Source organism: Pseudochaenichthys georgianus, chromosome 21 (assembly GCF_902827115.2).
Source record: "Pseudochaenichthys georgianus chromosome 21, fPseGeo1.2, whole genome shotgun sequence".
NCBI lineage: Eukaryota > Metazoa > Chordata > Actinopteri > Perciformes > Channichthyidae > Pseudochaenichthys > Pseudochaenichthys georgianus.
This window is the reverse complement of record NC_047523.1, coordinates 39,078,254-39,102,435: the sequence shown is the minus strand read 5'-3', so window position 1 is coordinate 39,102,435 and position 24,182 is coordinate 39,078,254. Positions and strand designations below refer to the sequence as shown.

Genomic DNA, 24,182 nt, shown 5'->3' with positions numbered 1-24,182 from the left:
ATCATTGTCCACAAGTTAATCGATCGCAGATGGCGTCGTGGTCACGGACGAATACAAAAAAAAATTATAAAAAAAAAAATTATTAAAAAAAACAAACCTAAATGGGTCACGAAATATACTTGGGCGGCCGTTAATATACCTGGGCGGCCCGCCCAAGTATAGTCTATGTGTGGGAAACCCTATAAAGTCCTAAATTGTAGGATAGTTTGGCCATTAAAATGCATTTTCATTAGATTTCTAGCGAGAAGTGTATAATGTACTTTTAGAATCCACGTCCAATGGATGTGTAGGATCTATAGTTTGATAGATATTACGAAGATGATTTGAGGTTTCGCCAGGAGAACATGTATATGTGGCAGCTTCCATGTAAAGTTAGCATCAACCCTCACGGGGTGAAAACTGGGGGCTACGTATTGTAACCCTAGTCATTTAAGCACAGGCGGAGCCCTCTACTGGACTCTGCTGTGCGTGCTTTCACCTACTGAGTTACGCAAACGTAGCCGGCCAATCGGGGCGAGCCTACCTGAATGCGCGCACAGACCCACAGTATATAAGGCGGCTACGCACTCTGCCCGCCATCCTACACCCTCTTCAGCGAGCGGCCTAGGAAAGACAGGGCCCCCAGGTAGTGGACTCTGCCTGTGCTTATATACTAGGGTTACAATACGTAACCCCCCGTTATATCTCCCACAGGCTCCGCCCTCTACTGTATTCTAAAGGTACAGTGGGCGGAGCCCCGATGTATAAACGCCCTGTCATCCAACAACATCGACCCACCACACTGTCGCTGACCGGCTTTTGGCTAACATCCACTGTCCCCACTTCCTCCCATCCGGTTGTATCCGTGGGCCGCAGCTTGGTTAAGGCACACTCACACACGCTTACCTCGTGGAGAATGTGCCTGGATCCCTCCCTGGATTTGTATAATTATTTACACTGAACAAAAATATAAATGCAACACTTTTGTTTTTGCTCCCATTTTTCATGAGATGAACTCAAAGATCCAAAACATTTTCTATATACACAAAATAACCATTTCTCTCAAATATTGTTCACAAATCTGAAAGAATCTGTGATAGTGAGCACTTCTCCTTTGCCGAGATGATCCATCCCACCTCACAGGTGTGGCATATCAAGATGCTGATTAGACAGCATGATTATTGCACAGGTGTGCCTTAGGCTGGCCACAATAAAAGGCCACTCTAAAAATGTTCAGTTTTATCACACAGCACAATGCCACAGATGTCGCAAGTTTTGAGGGAGCGTGCAATTGGCATGCTGACAGCAGGAATGTCCACCAGAGCTGTTGCCCGCGAATTGAGACCACGTGTAACCACACCAGCCCAAGACCTCCACATCCAGCATGTTCACCTCCAAGATCGTCTGAGACCAGCCACTCGGACAGCTGCTGCAACAATCGGTTTGCATAACCAAAGAATTTCTCCACAAAGTGTCAGAAACCGTCTCAGGGAAGCTCATCTGCATGCTCCTCGTCCTCATCGGGGTCTTTTTTCAGATTTGTGAACAATATTTGAGAGAAATGGTTATTTTGTGTTTATAGAAAATGTTTTAGATCTTTGAGTTCATCGCATGAAAAATGGGAGCAAAAACAAAAGTGTTGCGTTTTTATATTTTTGTTCAGTGTATTTAAATATTTAATTTTTGTATGTATTTATTTTTGTATTGTATATTTGTTATTTTACGGAGTTGCACTTTGGTCCCTGCTCACTCGGCTGCAGGTAGCAGTCGTCTAGCTCGTAGGATGGCGCCCTGTAGCTTTTTTTAAATTTATTTTCTGGCTTCTTACAATGGTGGTTGAGGGATGGGGTTCGTGTTTTGAGAACGTTGTGTGTTTGAGTAATTGATGCGGAAAGATCAAATCTGTCAACATCTTTGTAATGAACTTTATCGAACGAGGAGAGCTCTCATCCCGCCCTATATAATGCTCTGAGAGGGCATTGAAGCCTGTCTCTATGGCCTCTCTATTGTTATTCCAACAATATTGGAAAGCCTTTATCTATCATCAAGTGTCATTTGTAATGTATACTGTATATTACCCAGTTTCTATATATTTCTGTTGCTTGTCTATTTTCTGTCTTTGTGTGAAAATACACGATACAGTAATGCAGATTATTAGCTTTGAGCGTCCGAGCCAATTCCCCTTTTAGCCCCAACCCTTACTCTAATCTACGTATAAGCCCAACTGGTAAAATTGTATGGAAATATGTACTGGTGGCTTTGGTTCAAGGGGTACATGGATGTCTTCAGTGGTTCAATCCACAGCATGTGTACTTTGTCAAGAAGCAAGATGGCGAGATAATTCATTTAAATATTTTATTTGGTTAAAGACATTGTGACAATCTCTTAAACTTGTGTTAACCACAGCTCTTGTTTCTAAGCAAATCCCATTGACAAAAACCCATTGAGTGAACCACAAATGCCCCTTTCTGGGTTTTGGGATTCATTCCTGCAGCACTATATCATCATCATCATCATCATCATCATCATCTTTATCCTCACCAGTCACACAAAGAGCTTTTTAGCTTTCCCCTGTTTGCTGGAAAGGGAAACGGGAAATGTTTACAGTGAATATTAAAGCTAGGACGGTGCCATGGCTCTGTGACTTCCTGTGTGCCGCTCCAGTAACAGCTCGGTGACACGGGTGATGATATCAGGATGCAGCAGGCAGTCCAACAGGTCGTTAGTGCTTATTGTTGAGTGCATAGGCTCCTCACAATCCTCTACAGAGATCTTTGAGGTCAAAACTGCACCGTCACGCGCTGTACATTGATCGCTAAATTCATATTTGTCCTGCTGCAATCTGACAGCGGATGTCCTCTGTGCTGCACCTGAGCTGGCGGTGCAGGCCTCCTGAGATTTGACATCACAGTTCGTGGAAGGTTTGACCTCCAAATCTTTCTTGGTTTCTTGCTGACAGCACACAGGGATGAGATGTGGTCCGAAGGGAATACTGAAAGGTGCAGACTCTGTGAACAAATTGCTGTTTCTCCTGACTTGTCCTGTGGAGTCCCTCTTTAATGTGCGGCTGTCTCCTGGGTCCCGGGTCAGGTTTCGGTGGCAGGTGCCTCTTTGTCTTTGAGCACAAGCTCTCACTGCCAGGTTCACACACTGCATGTTCTCATCATGAGACGCTACGCCTTCCTGCAGAAACAAAACACAAACAAGCTGTCACAGAGAGATCCCAACAACTGGCAGCCAGCCACTTAAAAAAGGCCTCTGTGTGGTTGCTTTCATGCAATCCATTCAATACATCTCCAAACTGGTGGGGAGGAAGTGTAAAGAGATAGAGAGATAGATAGATAGAAGACAGATAGATAGATAGTTTATTGCCAGCTTCGTTTACACATAAACAAGAATGTGCTTTGTGTATGGAGGTGCAAACATTAACAACATGAGGATATAAGATATACGAGAAGTTCAAAGATATGACGATTATAAAAACGATTTCACATAAAAAAATAAAGACAAGAATTCACACCAAATATAAATATACAATAGAAACTACAAAAAACGTAGTACAATAAATATGACAAACTGCAGTATATTATATTTTAAAGTTGAGTTGTTTACATGATGTGCATGAATGTAATGCATAATGTTTGTGGGTTAGTGTCAGTGAGGGTCGCCTTTTCAATGAGGCCGGTAGTGGTGTATCTGGACTGTTATGATGATGGTTTTTTCTCTCTTATCTATCCCCGTATACAAATTATAAAAGAACACAAACACTGCCAATACATCCCCCTTCCGCCCCCAGAAATCCAACCCTGGATAAAAGGGGAACATATCGTTGCTACCTCGGTGGGATTGAGCCAGTCCTCAGGGTTTTCATCGCGTTTGAAAGCACAGACGACAGCCTTGGTCACAGCTTCACCAACTCTCGCCACGTCGTCGTCGTCCTCCTGAACGGGACCAGAAGCAAAGTGAGAATGAGTTCAGAGCATCGGGGGAATTGCACTGAATGATAGAGACAGTCTTTCAAACAGTGTTTGTCTTTGACCTGAAGACATGCAGAGCACAGTGCTGTATGGAGCCATGGCTGCATGGAACACACTGCCGGATCAGATTTCTAAAGAAACCACTAAAGCAAGCTTCAAAAGACGATTGAAGAGGCATCTAGAAGCCCACAGATTGTAAATTACACAAGCAGCAGACAGGTTATGGTAAACATACAGCAGCACACCGATTCATATAGGTTTTTTAAACACATGCAGGAATATGGTACTTTCGCTAACATACACACACACACAGCCTTTCACCGTTATGACGAGGATTGTATTTGTTTGTTTTTACTCTAAAAGAAGCGAAGGGAGACATTTGTAAGCTGTATGTGATGGTTGATATGAAAGTCACTGTTTGAAGGAAAATTGAGGCCGTACACGATTTGTATCATCGTCTTGTAATGTACTGTCGAATTTGTGGACCCCAGGAAGATTAGCTGTTGTTATGCAGCTAATGGGGATCCTAATAAAATAATAAACCTTGCAGAGAGGAACCTGCTCTTTAGATACACATTTGTCTGGCGCTGGGGAGCTTTTTTAATGCAGCACACACTCATCATAATGACAGGGAATCTTTTACTGTCGGACCGGTTCATTATTCAAAGTGAACGGGGCCTACATTTAAATGTTGAACGCTGTTAGGATCAGGAGGTTTTCAGGGCAAGGGAAAGCAAAGATGTTGATTCTTTTTTTATTATTTCAGGGTGGTTGAATAGTTCAGCATTGGGTTCCTTACCATCTCGATCCAGGAGTTGACGCTGACAGTGATGGGATCCAAAGACTCCACGTAGTGCCACCAGTGTCGGGGGACATAAAGCACCTGAGCAGAGCAGATTAACATGTCAGCAGAAGCTTCAATTGATCACACACTCCTTTTCTTTTTGTCCTGTGAGGCATGTCGAGGGAATACATGCAGGTGCTGATCCTCCACTAGATGGCAGCATACACCTTCCCCCCCAGTACAGTGACCGACCAGAGGTGGGAAGTAGTGGAGTACAAATACTTTGTTACTGTACTAAATGTTTCTGGTATCAGTACTTTACTCCACTACTTATTTTTCTGACTACTTTTTACTTTGACTTCTTACATGTTGAACACAAATACCTGTACTTTCTACTTCTTACATGTTGAACACAAATACCTGTACTTTCTACTTCTTACATGTTGAACTCAAATACCTGTACTTTCTACTTCTTACATGTTGAACCCAAATACCTGTACTTTCTACTTCTTACATGTTGAACACAAATACCTGTACTTTCTACTTCTTACATGTTGAACACAAATACCTGTACTTTCTACTTCTTACATGTTGAACACAAATACCTGTACTTTCTACTTCTTACATATTGAACCCAAATACCTGTACTTTCTACTTCTTACATGTTGAACCCAAATACCTGTACTTTCTACTTCTTACATGTTGAACACAAATACCTGTACTTTCTACTTCTTACATGTTGAACACAAATACCTGTACTTTCTACTTCTTACATGTTGAACACAAATACCTGTACTTTCTACTTCTTACATGTTGAACACAAATACCTGTACTTTCTACTTCTTACATGTTGAACTCAAATACCTGAACTTTCTACTTCTCACATGTTGAACTCAAATACCTGTACTTTCTACTTCTCACATGTTGAACCCAAATACCTGTACTTTCTACTTCTTACATGTTGAACCCAAATACCTGTACTTTCTACTTCTCACATGTTGAACCCAAATACCTGTACTTTCTACTTCTTACATGTTGAACTCAAATACCTGTACTTTCTACTTCTCACATGTTGAACTCAAATACCTGTACTTTCTACTTCTTACATGTTGAACTCAAATACCTGTACTTTCTACTTCTTACATGTTGAACTCAAATACCTGTACTTTCTACTTCTTATATGTTGAACACAAATACCTGTACTTTCTACTTCTTACATGTTGAACCCAAATACCTGTACTTTCTACTTCTTACATGTTGAACTCAAATACCTGTACTTTCTACTTCTCACATGTTGAACACAAATACCTGTACTTTCTACTTCTTATATGTTGAACACAAATACCTGTACTTTCTACTTCTTATATGTTGAACTCAAATACCTGTACTTTCTACTTCTTACATGTTGAACTCAAATACCTGTACTTTCTACTTCTTATATGTTGAACACAAATACCTGTACTTTCTACTTCTCACATGTTGAAACCAAATACCTGTACTTTCTACTTCTTACATGTTGAACCCAAATACCTGTACTTTCTACTTCTTACATGTTGAACCCAAATACCTGTACTTTCTACTTCTTACATGTTGAACCCAAATACCTGTACTTTCTACTTCTTACATGTTGAACTCAAATACTTGTACTTTCTACTTCTCTCATTTCCCAAACAGCTGGTTCCTTTAGTCTGAATGTGTGTTTGGTGCGTGATCATTATTCTTCAGAGTCACTGCGTGCCTATTGGTTGGAACACGATCCGTGTATCCATCACTTCCTGGTCTTCTCTAAAGAAGAGGGACCAATGGAAACGTTGTCATGTTGCCGTTGTTCAGCATGGAAACATTCATTAGCTAACAATGACATTATTGTTCTATTAATATAAAGGGAGGTCAGGTACTCTTTAAAGCAGCTGCTAGCTATGGGTACTTTTTACTGAAGTACATTTCAAAGCCTCTTTACTTTGACTTAAGAAGTTTAGTCAGTACTTCTACTTTCACCAGAGTATTTTTAAACACAAGTATCTATACTTCTACTTGAGTAAAGCATGTGTGTACTTTTGCCATCTCTGCTTACGACAGGTGGTTCCCAACCTTTTTTGTCTCGTGTCCCCCCTTGTCTCGTGTCCCCCCTTGAGCTGGTCGCCATTCTATAAGAACTAATTTGTGATGATTCGCTTACATTCTTTCTTGTAATCGTATTCAACCCAAGTGCTCCTTAGATAAAAGTCACTTGTTAAACTCATCTTTAAAACAAATGCATTCAAACTTGACATTTACACTTACCATCAGTGAAAGATAATAATATTGACTCACTTCTAGCCGTTTCAACATCTTTTGTGAAGACTCAAGCTTGAAATGTTCAAGTTTGCAGATGACTCCAGCTAACAACTATTGTTTGTTTATTTATTTAATATGATCTATAACTGCTTGTTATTTATTTGTCCTTCTTATTTATTTTCATCGTTATGGGGTTGAATTATTATTTCAGCCCTGGACATTGCCTTGCAATATTTGTATTAGTGTACATGAGTGCATTTGTGTACTTATACACTTGAACATATGGTGCTTATGTATATTTTGTGTATGTGTGAACATATGACTGTAAAAAAAAGTCACTTGAAAATAAGTGTTCACAATGCTTATATGCATATATTAGTAGTATTATTCATTTGCCAAGTACATGTGTATATATATTTATATATAGTATTTTCCTTTTCAAAAAAGATAGTTGAAACTGCTCTTGCCCTAACTTTTATTCATTTTTTTGTCCTCAATTTCTATACGTTTTATCCGCAATAAGGCCAATGTTGTATTGGGATGATTCGCGGGGGGGGCTACTTCTCATAAGCTTCAGCCCTCCCACTTCTACTCATTTTGTTCATCTTTGTGTGTATGAATTGTACTTTTTTTGTTTTTTGGATGAGTTAGTAGAAGAAAAAAGAAAAGGAAAAAAAAAGATGAGAGACTTGAGTTTGATTGTCTTTCATAAGCTTTGATAGTTCTGGGGACTTATATATTATATATATATATATTCCAATTACTTGTGTATATATACCAATAATGTATGTACTGGCCACCAGGGGGCTGCACACACACACACACACACACACACACACACACACACACACACACACACACACACACACACACACCACACACACACACACACACACACACACACACACACACACACACACACACACACACCACACACACACACACACACACACACACACACACACACACACACACACACACACACACACACACACACACACACACACACACACACACGTTAATTTCGTTGACTAAAACTATGACGAAATATGTTCGTCAACGACCTTTTTTTCCATGACGAAAACGAGACGATGACGAGACGGCAGTAAACAATAACTGTAACGAAATCATCATGCAATATCGTTGACGAAAAGTGACGAGACGAAAATGTAGTTTACTAAATAAAAACTATGACAAAATCTCTCTTTACTTTCGTTGACGAAATATTATCAAAGATAACGTTAAATCTCTGATAGTCAGTTTTTCTCCCAGCAGTTCCATTTCCGGTGCTGCGGCAGAGCAGCAGCTGTTTCTGTGCTGCGCGCGGCGGTACATTTGAATTACACCGGGCAGCGGCACAATATGAACTGTCAGGAAGACTCTGGTCTAACTAAACTTATTTAACAGAAAATAAAATGGCAACAGGCTTAGGAGCAGTGGTCGCGTTAACCGAATACCCCCCCGTCAGCGCGAGTGAGTGATACATTGTGCACTCGACGGATAATAATGGATTATGACGGAAATGTTACGATCCTGTCCGTCAAAATGACTGACAACGAAAAAGTCTAAAGCCACCACTGCTTGGGAGAAAGAAACGATGTGATATTTGGGCCCATTTTCGCTACAATGAGGCGGAGAAAAAAAGCGAATGCATTGTTTTATCAGAAGGGAAGCAATGTGGCCATAACACAGCCGGTAAAAACACCACACACCTGACCAGATACTCTCTGCAAAGCTGTATTCTTAATCATTCAACCTGTGTTTTTCATCAAATAAGGACAAGATAATCTTATTTATATATACTAAAATGACAAATTATTGGTTTTGGCTAGACTAGTTTGACTGAAATGTTCTATATAATCTGATGACTAAAAAAGACTCAACAGTTTTCATTGACAAAAAGTAGACTAAAATAATTAGTTTTCTTTGACTAAAATAAGACTAAAATGCTCAGACTTTTAGTCGACTAAATCTTGACTAAAATGTTTACTGTTTTAGTCGACTAAAATAAGACTAAAATGCTCAGACTTTTAGTCGACTAAAACTTGACTAAATAAAAACAGGATGAAGGTGACTAAATATGACTAAAACTAAAAAGGAAATTTAACACATGACTAAGACTAAAACTAAATTAAAAAATAGCTGACGAAATTAACACACACACACACACACACACACACACACACACACACACACACACACACACACACACACACACACACACACACACACACACACACACACACACACACACACACACACACACACACACACACACACACACACACACACACACACACACACACACACACACACACACACACACACACACACACACACACACACACACACACACACAGTATGTAATTATTAACAAATATACTAACTGACATCTTCATTGACATTTTACAATCTTTCCAGGAACATCCTCTAAGCTCACTAAACAAACATCAGTTCACAGAAATGTTATTTAATTTTTACAAGTGGCATGTTTGTATTGAACAGGTTATTTAACACAGTGGAATTAAACTATTGGAAAGCACAAAAATCCAGCTAAAATTATGAATGAAAAGCGTATAGTAATCATCGGTAACACGGCAGGGTCCGTGACAGTTTGTTTTCATCTGATTTCAAATAAACAAAGTCTTGGTTTTTAGAATATTAAACTTGTTTCGCCAAATTCAGATGATAAAAACAATTTTAAGCTTGTAAAGGCATAATTACAAGCGGCAACTTAACGTCACAGCAGGCATAACAACAGCCGGTGTTTCTAGTGAGGGTTGCCCCGGGAAACAAACACAATACAAACAGATTATTTTGCGGTATTTGGCTGCCGAACGAAATCATGTACACAGCTCACAACGTAACTAGGAGTCTAGTGGACGGTATCAGTAGTACAAGTAAAACAATTGTACACTGTAGCTATGCACACATGACAATAAAAGCTTTGAATCCTTGACAGGACACCAGGATTATGAAAATTGATTTTAACATGTTTTTGGTGTGGAAATACAGTATATTGCAATCCCTAATCTGTCTACGTACCACCTGCAATCCCCTCAAGTACCCCTAGGGGTCCCCGTACCCCCGGTTGGGAACAACTGACTGACAATATAGGGACTTTATTAAAATGAGGAGCCTCGTTATTGATTCCCTGCCTCGTCAGCAGTGCTGATTCTTCCGCTGGCTGCGGTCTGACAAGACAAGAGGAATGACCCGTCCTCTGATTTGATTTGCAGAGGTGCAGCGATCGATCAGGAGATTGCTGTAGAAACCAAAACTTTACATTCGGTGTCAACTGCAGAAGTATTTCAAAAGGGCATGGTGGAAATAATCGAAGTCGACTTGTAGCGATCATCCAATTATTCTTCTGGGTAAGACTCAATCAAGGAGAGATCTGTATTTAAGGTGTTTAAAAAAGGATTGCCACAACAAATCTAAAGGTGGCACAACACAAGATGAAATGGAGAACTATAAAATCAATTAATAAAATACATTACATTACAAGTGTAAATATATATAACAAATATATCTAAATAATCACAATAGACTGTGTTAGGGTTAAACATGGCTCGCTTTCCTTCATCCTGGCTTGTCCTGTCTAGAAAATGTGTGCTTTTGGGGGTTGGGGGGGGGGGGGGGGGGGCCTCAGGACCCTGAGGCGGGCAGGGAAGATAGGGGCCGACCCCTCCCACCCTGGACACAAACTGTTCACCCCCCTCCCCTCTGGCAGGAGACTGCGCTCCATCCGGACCAAAACTTCGGACCAGCTTCTTCCCCTCCGCTACCGGCCTCTTAAACAAGGCCCGGCCCCCCCACTGACACTTTTACCTCTGCCACATCATAGTCTATATGCATTACATCAGTGGTTCCCAAACTTTTTCAGTCGGGCCCCCCTTGGGTAATTGGAAATATTTTCGGGACCCCCCCCAACCCGGTTCCCATCTATATTGGTAGGATTAATTGTATATTGTTGTAAAAACATTACATTTTTCTCTGCTGATAATAAGAAGATATTGAATATAGAATTTTATATTTTATTATGGATTACACATGAACAAAAGTGCTTGTAATAGATACTGTGAATTAATTTGGCCTAATTAAAACTGGTTGGCCTTCTTCCCTGAGTAGTAGATTTTTAAATAAAAATTTCTTTAAGGAAAATATATGAATTAACTACTATTTCTACTGCAGGTTGCAAACGATCACATCACTTTACCATTCCACACATATCAATGACTTGTGTGTGCTTGCTTTCCCTCGCAGATCTTCTCAACCCAGGGCTGTTGTTTTGAGACTGCCACTCTCAGTTCATTCTCAATGTTCAGCTTTGATCTGTATTTCGTTTTGATGGCAGCAACAGCAGAAAAAGCCTATCTCACACAAGTAGGATGTTGCAAAAGGCAGCATTATGCCCACAGCTCTCTGACCAATGAGATATTTCCGAGCAGTGTTTGTTTACAATTGAATAATAATAATACATTTGATTTATATAGCACACTTTAAAAACAACGCCATCTCTCAAGGTGCTTCACAAAGCTAAAAGGAACAAATAATAAAATCTTCCCGCGACCCCCCTGCAGTACCTCCGCGACCCACCAGGCGTCGCGCCCCACAGTTTGAAAACCACTGCATTAATACACACAATGTTCATACTCCTTTCTGCACATATTCTTATTTCACATTTCATAGTTTATATTCTAAAATGCATTCATAGAATTATATTCCATGTACATTACTGCTTTATTTAATTTGTATTGCTATTTAACTGTATTTTATTACGGTGTAAAAGATTGTGTTTTACATTAGATTTCTTGTTTTTTATATGTTATCTATGCACAATGACAAATTCCTAGTATGTGTGAACCTACCTGGCAATAAACCTGTTTCTGAATAATACTTTGATATTGATTATCTTGTTTTGGCCCTATCAGTGGTGACCTTTAACCTGCAGACCCCCCCCCCCCATTCAGAGATATCCTGGATGTGCTGCTGCTGCTGATAGGACCGTATTTAAAGCGCCAGGCACCCGCAGATAGTGAAAAGAGACAGGAGGCTAATTGCTTTGACACCATTTTGATTCTTGGAAAACAAAAACAATGCAGCTGGAATCTGAAACGAGGCAAAGTAGAGTTCTGCCGTAATTACGAGTTGAAAAACAACCTTAAAAGTAACTGAGGGCTGGAAATCAGGACACCGCACAACACCTCAATAATAAATGTCGCCTCGCTGAACTCACCCGATTTTAAAGTAGTTAAACTGACGGTAAACTGACAGCCCTGCCACTTGATCAACTGTCACTTGACCCTGTTACTCTCCTCCTGATGCGTCTGACTTTAACGCAGCTTAACCTTCCACTTCCTGCTATAAAAAGAGCTGCGGTCCGTTGAAGGTGATGCAATATAACTGAAGGCCACATCTTAATTGGGACACAAGTCACGACCGCTGCCGTGCTTCACACATTTATGGAGGACATCACGACAAATAAATCTCACCGTTGAGTTTTCTTTCACATGTTCTGTTCTTAAGGACCAATAAAGCAATATTTCACAGTTATTGCCTCGGTGTCACGAGCCGTGTAAAAGGTAACAGACACAGTGTTGCATAACATCAGCAGGAGACTTTATTTGACGAAGTCTGAAGAACGCAACAGATGATAAAAACGAGGTGTCTTATTTCAATTGTCGTACTACTTTACAATTACATATGATTTCACGGAGCACATGCAATATCTGGAGGAGATTATAATTTGTTATTCTTCTTTCAGATGGGCTGTTTCAAATGTAAATATTTAGTTGTTCCAATAGTCTTCTTATGGTTGCAACATACAATTAAACATGTTATACATATTTAGTACCACTTCATGAATCCTTTATAAGGGTAGTCTTATTAGGTTGCAAACACTTTTAATCTTTAAAGGTCCCGTGTCATGGCCATTTCTACCGATCATAATTCCATTGTTGAGGTTTAACTAAAATAAATGTACGCGCACGTTAATAATAATAATAATATATTGGATTTATATAGCGCTTTTATAGTACCCAAAGACGCTTTACAATATGAGGGGGGGGGGGGGGGGGGTAGATAGACTGGGGCAGGTAGACAACAGACTAAGAACAGAGTGAGGGACTCGGACTCACGGAGGTCTTGGGGGAGGGAGTTCCAGAGCTTTGGGGCGGCCACAGAGAAGGCTCTGTCTCCAAAGCTCCGGAGATTGCCAGTGGGGGTGGAAAGCAGGCCGGCCGAGGTGGATCTGAGGGTCCGGGGAGGATGGTAGAGGGTGAGAAGGTCAGTGAGGTACGGGGGGGCCAGATGGTGGAGGGCTTTATAGGTAAGGACCAGGAGTTTGTAGTTGATGCGGTGAGTAACGGGAAGCCAGTGTAGTTCTTTGAGGACCGGGGTGATATGGTGCCATGATTTAGTGTGGGTGAGGAGTCTGGCGGCTGCGTTCTGGACACGCTGGAGTCTACTGAGGGAGGTGGAGCTGATGCCGTAGAGGAGGGAGTTACAGTAGTCGAGGCGGAAGGAGATGAAGGCGTGAATGAGTCGCTCAGCTGTGGGGCGGGTGAGATAGGGACGGATTTTGGCAATGTTGCGGAGATGGAAAAATGTCACTATACCCAATACGTCACTGTACCCAACACGTAACTCACTATACCCAATACGTCACTGTACCCAATACGTAACTCACTATACCCAATACGTCACTGTACCCAATACGTCACTGTACCCAATACGTAACTCACTATACCCAATACGTCACTGTACCCGATACGTCACTGTACCCAATACGTAACTCACTATACCCAATACGTCACTATACCCAATACGTCACTGTACCCGATACGTCACTGTACCCAATACGTAACTCACTATACCCAATACGTCACTATACCCAATACGTCACTGTACCCAATACGTCACTGTACCCAACACGTAACTCACTATACCCAATACGTCACTATACCCAATACGTCACTGTACCCGATACGTCACTGTACCCAATACGTAACTCACTATACCCAATACGTCACTATACCCAATACGTCACTGTACCCAATACGTCACTGTACCCAATACGTAACTCACTATACCCAATACGTCACTGTACCCAATACGTAACTCACTATACCCAATACGTCACTGTACCCAATACGTCACTGTACCCAATACGTAACTCACTATACCCAATACGTCACTATACCCAATACGTCACTGTACCCGATACGTCACTGTACCCAATACGTAACTCACTATACCCAATACGTCACTGTACCCAATACGTCACTGTACCCAATACGTCACTGTACCCAATACGTCACTGTACCCGATACGTCACTGTACCCGATACGTAACTCACTGTACCCGATACGTCACGGTACCCAGGAAGAAAAAGAGAAATCCCCAACGAGGCGTTCTGGGGCAGCACAGACGGGTCTTCTCTGTGTTAGAGTTGTACTCGCTACAGGGTGCGCTTTGAGGGTTTGTGACTCTGCAGACCGTTTACGTGCAGAGAAACCTTCATAACACACAAGGGGACGGGAACCGGAAAAGCATGACATGGGAGCTTTAAGAACCATTTATAAACCAGTTCTAACATAGTTTTCATTCATCAAACAGGCTCACTATTTGGCAAGATGACTAAGCCTTATATTGGCTACTTAGCGAGAATCAACTCGGTGAGCAACAGATACCAAGGATGCTGGCTGATGAAGAAGACGAAGTTAGCTAGGTAGCCAATATAAGGCTTAGCAGTACAGATACATGTGGGCTCACTATTTGGCAAGCAACCGGTCACAGTTGCCCTGTTCATCTCATGTCTTACAAAAGCTTATTAATGATCTATAAAGTGTTCACAACCTAATTAATAAATGAATTACAAACTATTCGTAAACCCGTCTTATTGTAAAGTGGTACCCATATTTAGATGAATTTGCTCATTACATTCTTAATTAATCAATAAATTAGTCTACTTTCAATTGAATAAATAAAATCAACGCAAATAAGATAGCAACACTTGCTTTTAATGAACAAAAACAACATTTCCTGACCAATGGAAGACAATACCCGCCTGCTTTTAACATCAACTAAACACAACAGTGCGCTACAAATCCATTAAAACTCCAACCGGTATCTAAAACTGCTTTTAAGGCGACTTTTTAAGGATCTGCAAAACAATAACAATACTGTGTCAAGAGTCCTGACCTGTCCGGGCTGCAGAGTGACGATGTGGGCTCTGGCTCCATGAAACCCTGGGAACCTCCTGAGGTCCGGGTGGAGGACGTCCAGCTGGCTGAAGACGCTGGACTCCTCAAAGGGGATCCTGGTGGGGTAGAGGTGGGGGGTGTCCTCTGGAGGAAAGAGGTGCCAGCGCTTACTGCACACAGGAAGTATTACAAGTTTAGTTTATTTTTGTATAGGTGTCGTGGACAGTCCCCTTTAGGCGCTTTCACACCGGAGTACTTTTACCCGTACTTTTCCCGTTTAGTTCCAATAGTGCCTGAAATGATGCGTTCACACCAAAAAGAGAACTTAGTTCAGAGAACTTTTACCCACTGTGTAGTCCCTGCTAGAGAGGTGGTACTAGCTTGGGTAGAAAAAAGTACCAATTTTTGATTGGCTGGGCGAATTGCAAACCACGCCCCGTAAAACTCTGAAAAGTTTTGTGAAGCATTGTATTTGCTGGCATTAGCATTATTAGCATTAGCCCCGCGCACCAACGGAGAGAGAATAACTTATGGCAACACAAAAAAAAACATGGGAGCGGTGGAGTGATGAGGAGGTGTCGGCGATTTACTTGGAAGGCTAGGGGACTTCCGGCCGGAGACTTTGGGTGGCAGTATACTCCGTGAAGTGGTTTGCGGCCTGCCAGTAAACCCAAAGCAGAAGAAGAAGCAGTGACGTATATAGTGACGTATATATGTGACATTTGCGTAATCTCCCCTCAAGGACTTATTCCGGTGTGAACGCGATCTGTACTTAGTGCCGTGGGGGAACTAAGTGCTGGGAACTAAGTACGGCAAAGTACTTGGTGTGAAAGCGGCTATTGATCAACTGTCACAAAAACTGAAAAGCAGATTTAGCTTTAGCCAACATTGCTAATTTCCAGCTGCTGTCCCCGGCCAGATGAGAATAGACACCTTTTTAAAATCACAATACATCAACAGCAAGTTCAGACGTTATGTTTGTTAATCTGTAAAGCCCACTGAGACAAGTGTTTTGTGATATTAGGCTTATCTAAATAAACTATTGATTTGATTTTAAAATAATTTCTGTTAGAAAGATATCACTCGTCACCGGTTTGAGCTTGAATATCAGCATCCATGTATTTATGATTCCTCAAGAATGTAAGTAGTCCTCACATATCAACTAGTTCCTGAACAGTGTCCTTCACAGGCTGATATCCAAGAGAGGGAGTCACACAGTCACAAGATGGAGGAGTAAAAAGCAGTATTCAATGTTTACTTCAGATTAGCTCCACGTCAGAAATGAGCATGCTTGTCACATGTCTCTCTCCATAGAGGCTGAATCATCATGTTAATCACATAGCTATCATCTGCCTCAAACAGTCCTGATGCTCTTCCAGGTAATCACACGTTCACAGCTACAGTTGAGATACCTTTGTTATCATGTTACTCTCATATTGGAAGAGGACATTCACTATTTTCCCAACAATGTCCCTCACAGCTACGATGCCTCTTACCGTCCTTGTACCTGCAGCACCAGGTTGCAGCCGTATGAGTCCAGGTGGCACGGCGTGTTGGCACCCTCTGAGCCGATCCACAATGTGCTCTCCCTCCCATTACGCCCCTCAAAACCAAACTGGGACCACTTTACATCCTGCAACCAGAGATGGCAAAAGTACACTTTACTCAAGTAGAAGTACAGATACCCGTGTTAAAAATACTCTGGTGAAAGTAGAAGTACTGACGAAACTTCTTAAGTCAAAGTAAAGAGGCTTTGAAGTGTACTTCAGTAAAAAGTACCCATAACTAGCAGCTGCTTTAAAGAGTACCTGACCTCCCTTTATATCAATAGAACAATAATGTCATTGTTAGCTAATGAATGTTTCCATGCTGAACAACGGCAACATGACAACGTTTCCATTGGTCCCTCTTCTTTAGAGAAGACCAGGAAGTGATGGATACACGGATCGTGTTCCAATCAATAGGCACGCAGTGACTCTAAAGAATAATGATCACGCACCAGACACACATTCAGACTAAAGGAACCAGCTGTTTGGGAAATGAGAGAAGTAGAAAGTACAAGTATTTGAGTTCAACATGTGAGAAGTAGAAAGTACAGGTATTTGAGTTCAACATGTGAGAAGTAGAAAGTACAGGTATTTGAGTTCAACATGTAAGAAGTAGAAAGTACAGGTATTTGAGTTCAACATGTGAGAAGTAGAAAGTACAGGTATTTGAGTTCAACATGTGAGAAGTAGAAAGTACAGGTATTTGAGTTCAACATGTGAGAAGTAGAAAGTACAGGTATTTGAGTTCAACATGTGAGAAGTAGAAAGTACAGGTATTTGAGTTCAACATGTAAGAAGTAGAAAGTTCAGGTATTTGAGTTCAACATGTAAGAAGTAGAAAGTACAGGTATTTGGGTTCAACATGTAAGAAGTAGAAAGTACAGGTATTTGAGTTCAACATGTGAGAAGTAGAAAGTACAGGTATTTGAGTTCAACATGTAAGAAGTAGAAAGTACAGGTATTTGAGTTCAACATGTAAGAAGTAGAAAGTACAGGTATTTGGGTTCAACATGTAAGAAGTAGAAAGTACAGGTATTTGTGTTCAACATGTAAGAAGTAGAAAGTACAGGTATTTGAGTTCAACATGTAAGAAGTAGAAAGTTCAGGTATTTGTGTTCAACATGTAAGAAGTAGAAAGTACAGGTATTTGAGTTCAACATGTAAGAAGTAGAAAGTACAGGTATTTGAGTTCAACATGTGAGAAGTAGAAAGTACAGGTATTTGAGTTCAACATGTAAGAAGTAGAAAGTACAGGTATTTGAGTTCAACATGTGAGAAGTAGAAAGTACAGGTATTAGGGTTAAAATGTAAGAAGTCAAAGTAAAAAGTCATCAGAAAAATAAGTCGTGGAGTAAAGTGCTGATACCAGAACAATGTACTTAAGTACAGTAACAAAGTATTTGTACTCCACTACTTCCCACCTCTGGAGGAAACACAAACCCCACATTCAAATGTCCATTATCAATCCGAAATAATGGGAGAAATAATTACTTTTAATGTGTTTTTTGTCCGTGAAGACATGACATTTTCACAACGCGGCTATAAGCTCAGCCCCACCTCATCATCTGCTTTGACAGGGCCTATTATAAGAGACCAACGGAAGCCTCTGTACAGTGTTTGTCATCTCTTTGACAGCGGTCTGTCGATCACTCCTGTCAGCGCACTAAGGTGTAGCATCCTGAATAATGAAGTCATTAGCATACATGCAGGCAGCTTTAAATGACAGACTGGTCAATCTCAGCCTTTATTTCCCAGCGCCATCTATCCAGTAAAAGCCCCCGCCTGCCTGCCTGTCTTAGAGGCATGAATGTCAGCTGGTTATAATTGCAGGTGGATGCGTAATAAAAATGTACCACAGAGATAAAAAAATGAAATTAACTTGTGGCCGTGGCTTTAGAAAAGATGGCACTTTGATGTCTTTCACTTTCCAGAGGACGAGAATAGCAGATAATAAAAAGTCGTTGTGAGCAATGGCTTAACATTAAATTGAAAAATGTCAAAATAATGGATCAAATGTGTAAGAATATAAATAAGCAAGCATCTTAGAAAAAATGTAATAAAAGGAAACATATTGGCTCTGTCAAATTAAAAGTGTAGTCTGTTGATAAACTTGCAATTAGTTTAAAAGTTAATAGCATGTACAAAATATGTTCTTTAACTTTGTATCATGCTTTAGGTAACGTGCAAATCCAAATCAGACAGATTCACTGAATGTGATCGTGTTTGTAAATTCAGAAAAACATGCTAACACACAACGGCATATTTATATAATGGAAAACACTTTTGAAGAGGCCCCGTTATGCTTTTGTGGGGGGGGGGGTTCCTTTCTTGAAGTGTGTTATAGGTTTTAGTGCATGTAAATGGTGTGTATAGGTCAAACCCAGAAGTTCCTGAAACACCTCGATTAGACGCCTGCGTGTACTTCCGTGCTTCTATTGGCTAGCGCTTCAACAGGACATCTCCAATCAGAGCAGACTGGGCTCTGGTTTCAGACAGAGGGTGAAAAGAGGTGCTGCAGCACAGGCAGTATGAGACAATAAAGAGCTTTTTAAAGCCTGGAGACATGTCCCAGGAGAAGCCCGGTGATTTCATAACATGCATGAACACGGGAAGCTTGTTACCTCAAACATGGCCGGCTGGTCTTGAAACAATAGGGCGATGTATTTGTAGTCGGCGTAGGCCCAATACTCTGATTTGGGGTATTCACAGAAAGGCCCGACATCGCCCTGCTTCTCGCCCTGTGTCCAGAGGAGGAAGTGCTCCAGTGTTGCCTCCTCGTAGGAACACTGGGTTTCAAACAGAGGTGCTACGAGAGCAAGAAGAAAGAGAGTAATCACTGGGAAATCGTGACAACCTTTCTGTAAAACAATCCCACAGTTCTACGCTTGAAGAATGCCATTTATAAACCAGTGTTATGCATCATCGTCACAGAGGCATGACATTTCATTTCACCCCTTTTCACGAGAGAAGATGTAGCGATTTATTCTTGTGTTTGTTCTAGTAAACAAAGAGTGTCAATGGTTGAGTGATGGCATTTCTAATCTCTCGAGCAATGCCCTCCTGTCAGCTGCTGAGAAATTATTCCGAAATGTAATTAGCTGGCTTTTATCAGAGGACAGGCTCACTGATATTTATTACAGGAGGAATCATTACTGCGGCTTTTTCAGAGCCACAAGGACGCCAACATACACCAGATGCTCCAGGCTATAACCATCAGTTGACTTATGTGACAGTTTGTATTACGTCACGCTAACTATAGTCCAATCTGTACATGCGCACATGTCAGAGGATGAGCTACATACAACGGCAGGTCATTCTAATGAGAGTAGAAACCATGAGGCTCTGTGCATCGATGTGATCTGCAATACAAACATTTAAAAAGCAGATTTACCAAATTGATAAATGATCAATACCGGAGGAGGTTTTGAAAGGAAATGGAAATAGCATTGCTTTTAGGAGAGTGCTTTGGATTAATTTCTTAAGAGGAAAGTTTGCATTAGAGAAACACAGACTACTCAATCGTTTGTGTGATTGTGTAAAAGTGTCATAAACCGATGCATCATCAACTGTTTCCAATAAGGCTGCGGCCACACGAGGACGAAAACGGTCGTGTGCGTTACTGTTTAGTGTCATATAGACCGTTCGGCCACACGAGGACGACCGAATACGGCACTAAACGACTGAGGAAACGATAACGGGTCCCAAGGTGGATAGAACGGCATACGCAACGCTCTGGGGGGTCCAACGGCTCCGTGTGTGCGCCCTATACGATCATTTTCTGATAACGATGAGGCAATAGCCCCGCCTCCCCCCACCTCTGCTGCTCACCCCCGCGTGAAAGTAAACTGCACCCTGAATTCAGATTATTTATCTGTCTCTCGATATGGACCTAAACGCGAGTGAAGTCTAATCTGACAGGACGGAGACACGCAGCTCTGCTCACCTGCAGCTCCTCCCGCTGCAGCAAAACACACACTTCAGTCAGATCATCCCCCTTAGCTATTTTAATTACCTCTCAATCTCCCTAAGCTAGTTATAAATATGTTTATTTTTGCTGTCGGCCGGGTCACTGATTACTGGATGAGCTGCTGCATGAGACAGACACTGGCGCTGTCCGAAGAGAGGGAGGAAAAAGAGAGGCTCCGTGTATTTTATTATTATATTATATAGAGTCGTTATTCATTTGTTTTAAAGCTCAATAAATAACAAAGAAGACCTTTGACCGGCACTTTTATAATTGTGTCCGGAAGATTTAAACTTTAATACACGCTGACTGGCGAAAAACTCTGCCCGGTTCCCTCGGCCCCCACCGCGGAGAATAAACAGAAGGGCAACCATGACAACCATGCTTCTTCGCTGCTTTTGTGGAGCTGTTTACAGCGCCACGTAGAGGCTCCTGCATATGTACTGCAGCTTCTCCAGCGGTTGGAGCTAAACGGAGCGGTCTCGTGTGGGCAGACACTATCCGGATAACTATTGCGTGTGGACGGAAGCTTGTTTGTGATTGCGTTTGCGTTAATCCTATGCGTTTAGCCGTTTTCGTCCTCGTGTGGCCGCAGCCTAAGACTGAAGCGTACCTGATGACAGCAAAGCCCCATGGGTACAAATGTAATATAATTGTTGGTGCTAAGTTACTTATATTAACTTTGTTATAATATAATAGTTTTCTTATTATATTCTGGTTAGGGATGTCCCGATCACCTGTTTTTGCTCCCGATCCGATTCCGATCATTTGATTTTGACAATCTGCCGATACCGATTTTTCCCGATCCGATCTTTATGCAATGCATTAAGAGAAAAAAAGGTAACAGATAACGGCTGGTCCTCCAACGCGATGAATTCAGCTATCTTGGCTGTTATTCTTTTGGCCTTTTCTCTGTTCTGGGGCAGTTTCTCTTTCCTTTTGAAAGTCTCTGAAAGTGTCGGTTGCTTCAGTGCCGTTACCCTGAGTGGCCGCTGTGTACTCGCCGTGTTGTTGTTGGTGTTTGTTTCTCAGGTAGCGTGTTAGATTGGTCGTGTTGAACGTAGCTCTGTTCTTTCCACCACGCGGAACCTCCGCCTTGCAAACATTGCATCTGGCTGTTACACCGCCTTCGCTTTCAATTTTATAATACTTCCAAACTCCTGACATTTTCTCCGTCCCGACTCCCGAGTCACCAGCTGAACGTAGCCTCTCGTTAGCTTACTGCTACTATTAGACACTGCGCCCACTCTGTTGCCAGATTTCAGAGGAATAAGCAGGTCTATGAAAACAAGCCCAAAGAAAGCAACACATACATGATGTTGTGTAATTTTAAAACCAAAACGAAGGCCTCAGGATGACTTTAAGACGTGAACAAGGTCCTTTTTGTTTTGTAACATTAAATAAAATAAAAATATTTTATAAAAAAAAAAAATTGCCGTTCCCCGATTTTTTTCTCCCGATTCCGATCTTTTGAAAATCACGTGATCGGCTCCGGATCGGGACATCTCTAATTCTGCTATTACATGAAATATACTGTATATCCATCGATTTTCCACACTATTGGTGATTTAAAAAACAATGTGAGCCTTTTTGGGGTCGTTTTTTATTCTGCATGTTAATGTAGATTACCAAAAACAAATGGCTTTATTTAGGGTCCATCTTACTGTTAGTCTCCTCTTTCCTCCCCAGTCTGAATCGGATGAGTTTGTGCAGGCAGTCAGAAAGCTTCTCTGCAGTCCAGCGGAGAGCCGGCCAGCCGTCGCTCATGTTGGTGAAAACTGCCGGCTGCTGCAGGTGAAAAATAATCTGCTGCGCCTCCTCTGGACTGAATGATTTAACCTCAGGGGCCGCCATGGTCTGTAGGTTGAAAACACTGAGGAGATAGAAGCAGGTTAGCTATCAAACAACTGGTTTAGACGTTATACCTGTGCCTACTAGCTTATACTAACTTCAGCAGGATACAAGGGAATGTGTATGCCTTCTGATTTACTGTTTTTCTGTGTCCTTTTACTGTTTGGGAGGGAAGTGAACTTAGTTTGTTCTTTATTAGGATCCCCATTAGCACACACACACACACACACACACACACACACACACACACACACACACACACACACACACACACACACACACACACACACACACACACACACACACACACACACACACACACACACACACACACACACACACACACACACACACACACACACACACACACACACACACACACACACACACACACACACACACACACTAGAGACTTATCCTAAGGGAGTCCCCACACGTGACTATGTAAACAAATGTAGGTCCCCACAAGTATAGTAATGCTAGACCACACACACACACACACACGATTCCTTTTTTGCCTGATATGTTGGTATTATATAACCTGCAATCTGGACATCTGAACTTCAGAGACACATATTTGCCTACCTGACAGAATGAGGAACCTAAAGTTAATGGATCCGTTTTTAAAGTGAGATTAAAACCAAAACCATTATCTTAAGACAAGCTTATAATGTACCCATACCCATAGATTGTTTATATAAGGGTACCTAGTTCATATCTTTGTAAGAATTACACAAATCCTCATTACGTTTGACAATGTGTTTGAGTTATATAAAATCAGATATTCAAATGTGTAATCGGACATTGTACTGAACACAACTACACATGTATTGCCGATCATGTACCTTACTTTTACAGCCTACTTCTGACAGTCAGATCTGATCATTACTCCCCGCCTGATCGCATTCACTGTAAAGCACTTTTATGACAACAATGATCAACTAAATTACTCGCTAGAATTACATGAAATAAAAGTACAAGTTTGTGACGTCGGCAGAAAACTCAGTTAACATTAAGAACAACATGAACTTCTCAAACTGCCAAACTATCCTCGGCTCTTATTGTCTCAGCTGTAACATGCTATTATTAGCCGGGGTCTCTGTTAACGAACTGTGAAAAGCTTAGCTCGCTTTCCCAATGCGCTAATATCCTGGGAAAGCTAACTTCGCAGAAATAGTAGAGACATAACAACTAAAAACAACTCACCTTTCACTACACGTGCAGTGGAGGCTGTGGGCGGAAGTAAACAAAAGTCACATGACAGGTTTCCTCACACGTCACTTAACTGTGAATCTCCTCCATTCCGGCTCTGGCTCAGCTTCACTTACTAATGTCATACTCATATTCATGAAAAGAGATGGGCTGACTGACTCCACACCTAATTTAAACATTTTAACCAAGAACTAAAGCAATATAGTAGCACTATAAAAAACATTCTGAATAAAAAGGCAATTACATCTAATTGTGTGTTTGACAAATATTTAAAATGAAATATGAAACTGTATATTTTCCTTTATCTTTTAATGTAATTTTCGCTACCCCTGATTTTTTTTTTTAATACAAAATATATGATTTCCATATATTCGAGCCAAAATG

General features: G+C 41.2%; 1 protein-coding gene across 2 annotated transcripts; it reads right to left on the bottom strand.

Moving 5' to 3' along the window:
- Positions 1 to 2,344: 2,344 nt before the first annotated feature.
- On the bottom strand, positions 2,345 to 23,860 carry hspbap1 (hspb associated protein 1). 2 transcript variants are annotated; one of them, XM_034109932.1, is made up of 8 exons: positions 23,793 to 23,860; positions 22,400 to 22,608; positions 19,393 to 19,577; positions 16,721 to 16,857; positions 15,223 to 15,394; positions 4,756 to 4,839; positions 3,816 to 3,920; positions 2,345 to 3,162 (listed from the first exon to the last, which is right to left on the bottom strand). In XM_034109932.1, the coding sequence occupies exons 2-8, from the start codon at positions 22,587 to 22,589 to the stop codon at positions 2,599 to 2,601; spliced, it is 1,437 nt and encodes a 478-aa protein (XP_033965823.1). In that variant the 5' UTR covers positions 22,590 to 22,608; positions 23,793 to 23,860; the 3' UTR covers positions 2,345 to 2,598. The 2 variants fall into 2 exon arrangements, with proteins under 2 accessions (XP_033965823.1, XP_033965824.1); XM_034109933.2 differs by lacking the exon at positions 23,793 to 23,860 and adding an exon at positions 23,437 to 23,736.
- Between the last annotated feature and the right edge of the window lie 322 nt (positions 23,861 to 24,182).

What these genes read in the sequence shown, in the direction of transcription:
- hspbap1 (XM_034109932.1), bottom strand. Translation starts at nt 22,589, where the DNA reads ATGGCGGCCCCTGAGGTTAAATCATTCAGTCCAGAGGAGGCGCAGCAG. An exon ending in GTGCTGCAGGTACAAGGACG is followed by an intron (nt 15,395 to 16,720) that starts GTAAGAGGCATC and finishes TCCTGTGTGCAG; the next exon opens with TAAGCGCTGGCACCTCTTTC. An exon ending in ACTGGCTCAATCCCACCGAG is followed by an intron (nt 3,163 to 3,815) that starts GTAGCAACGATA and finishes TTGTTTCTGCAG; the next exon opens with GAAGGCGTAGCGTCTCATGA.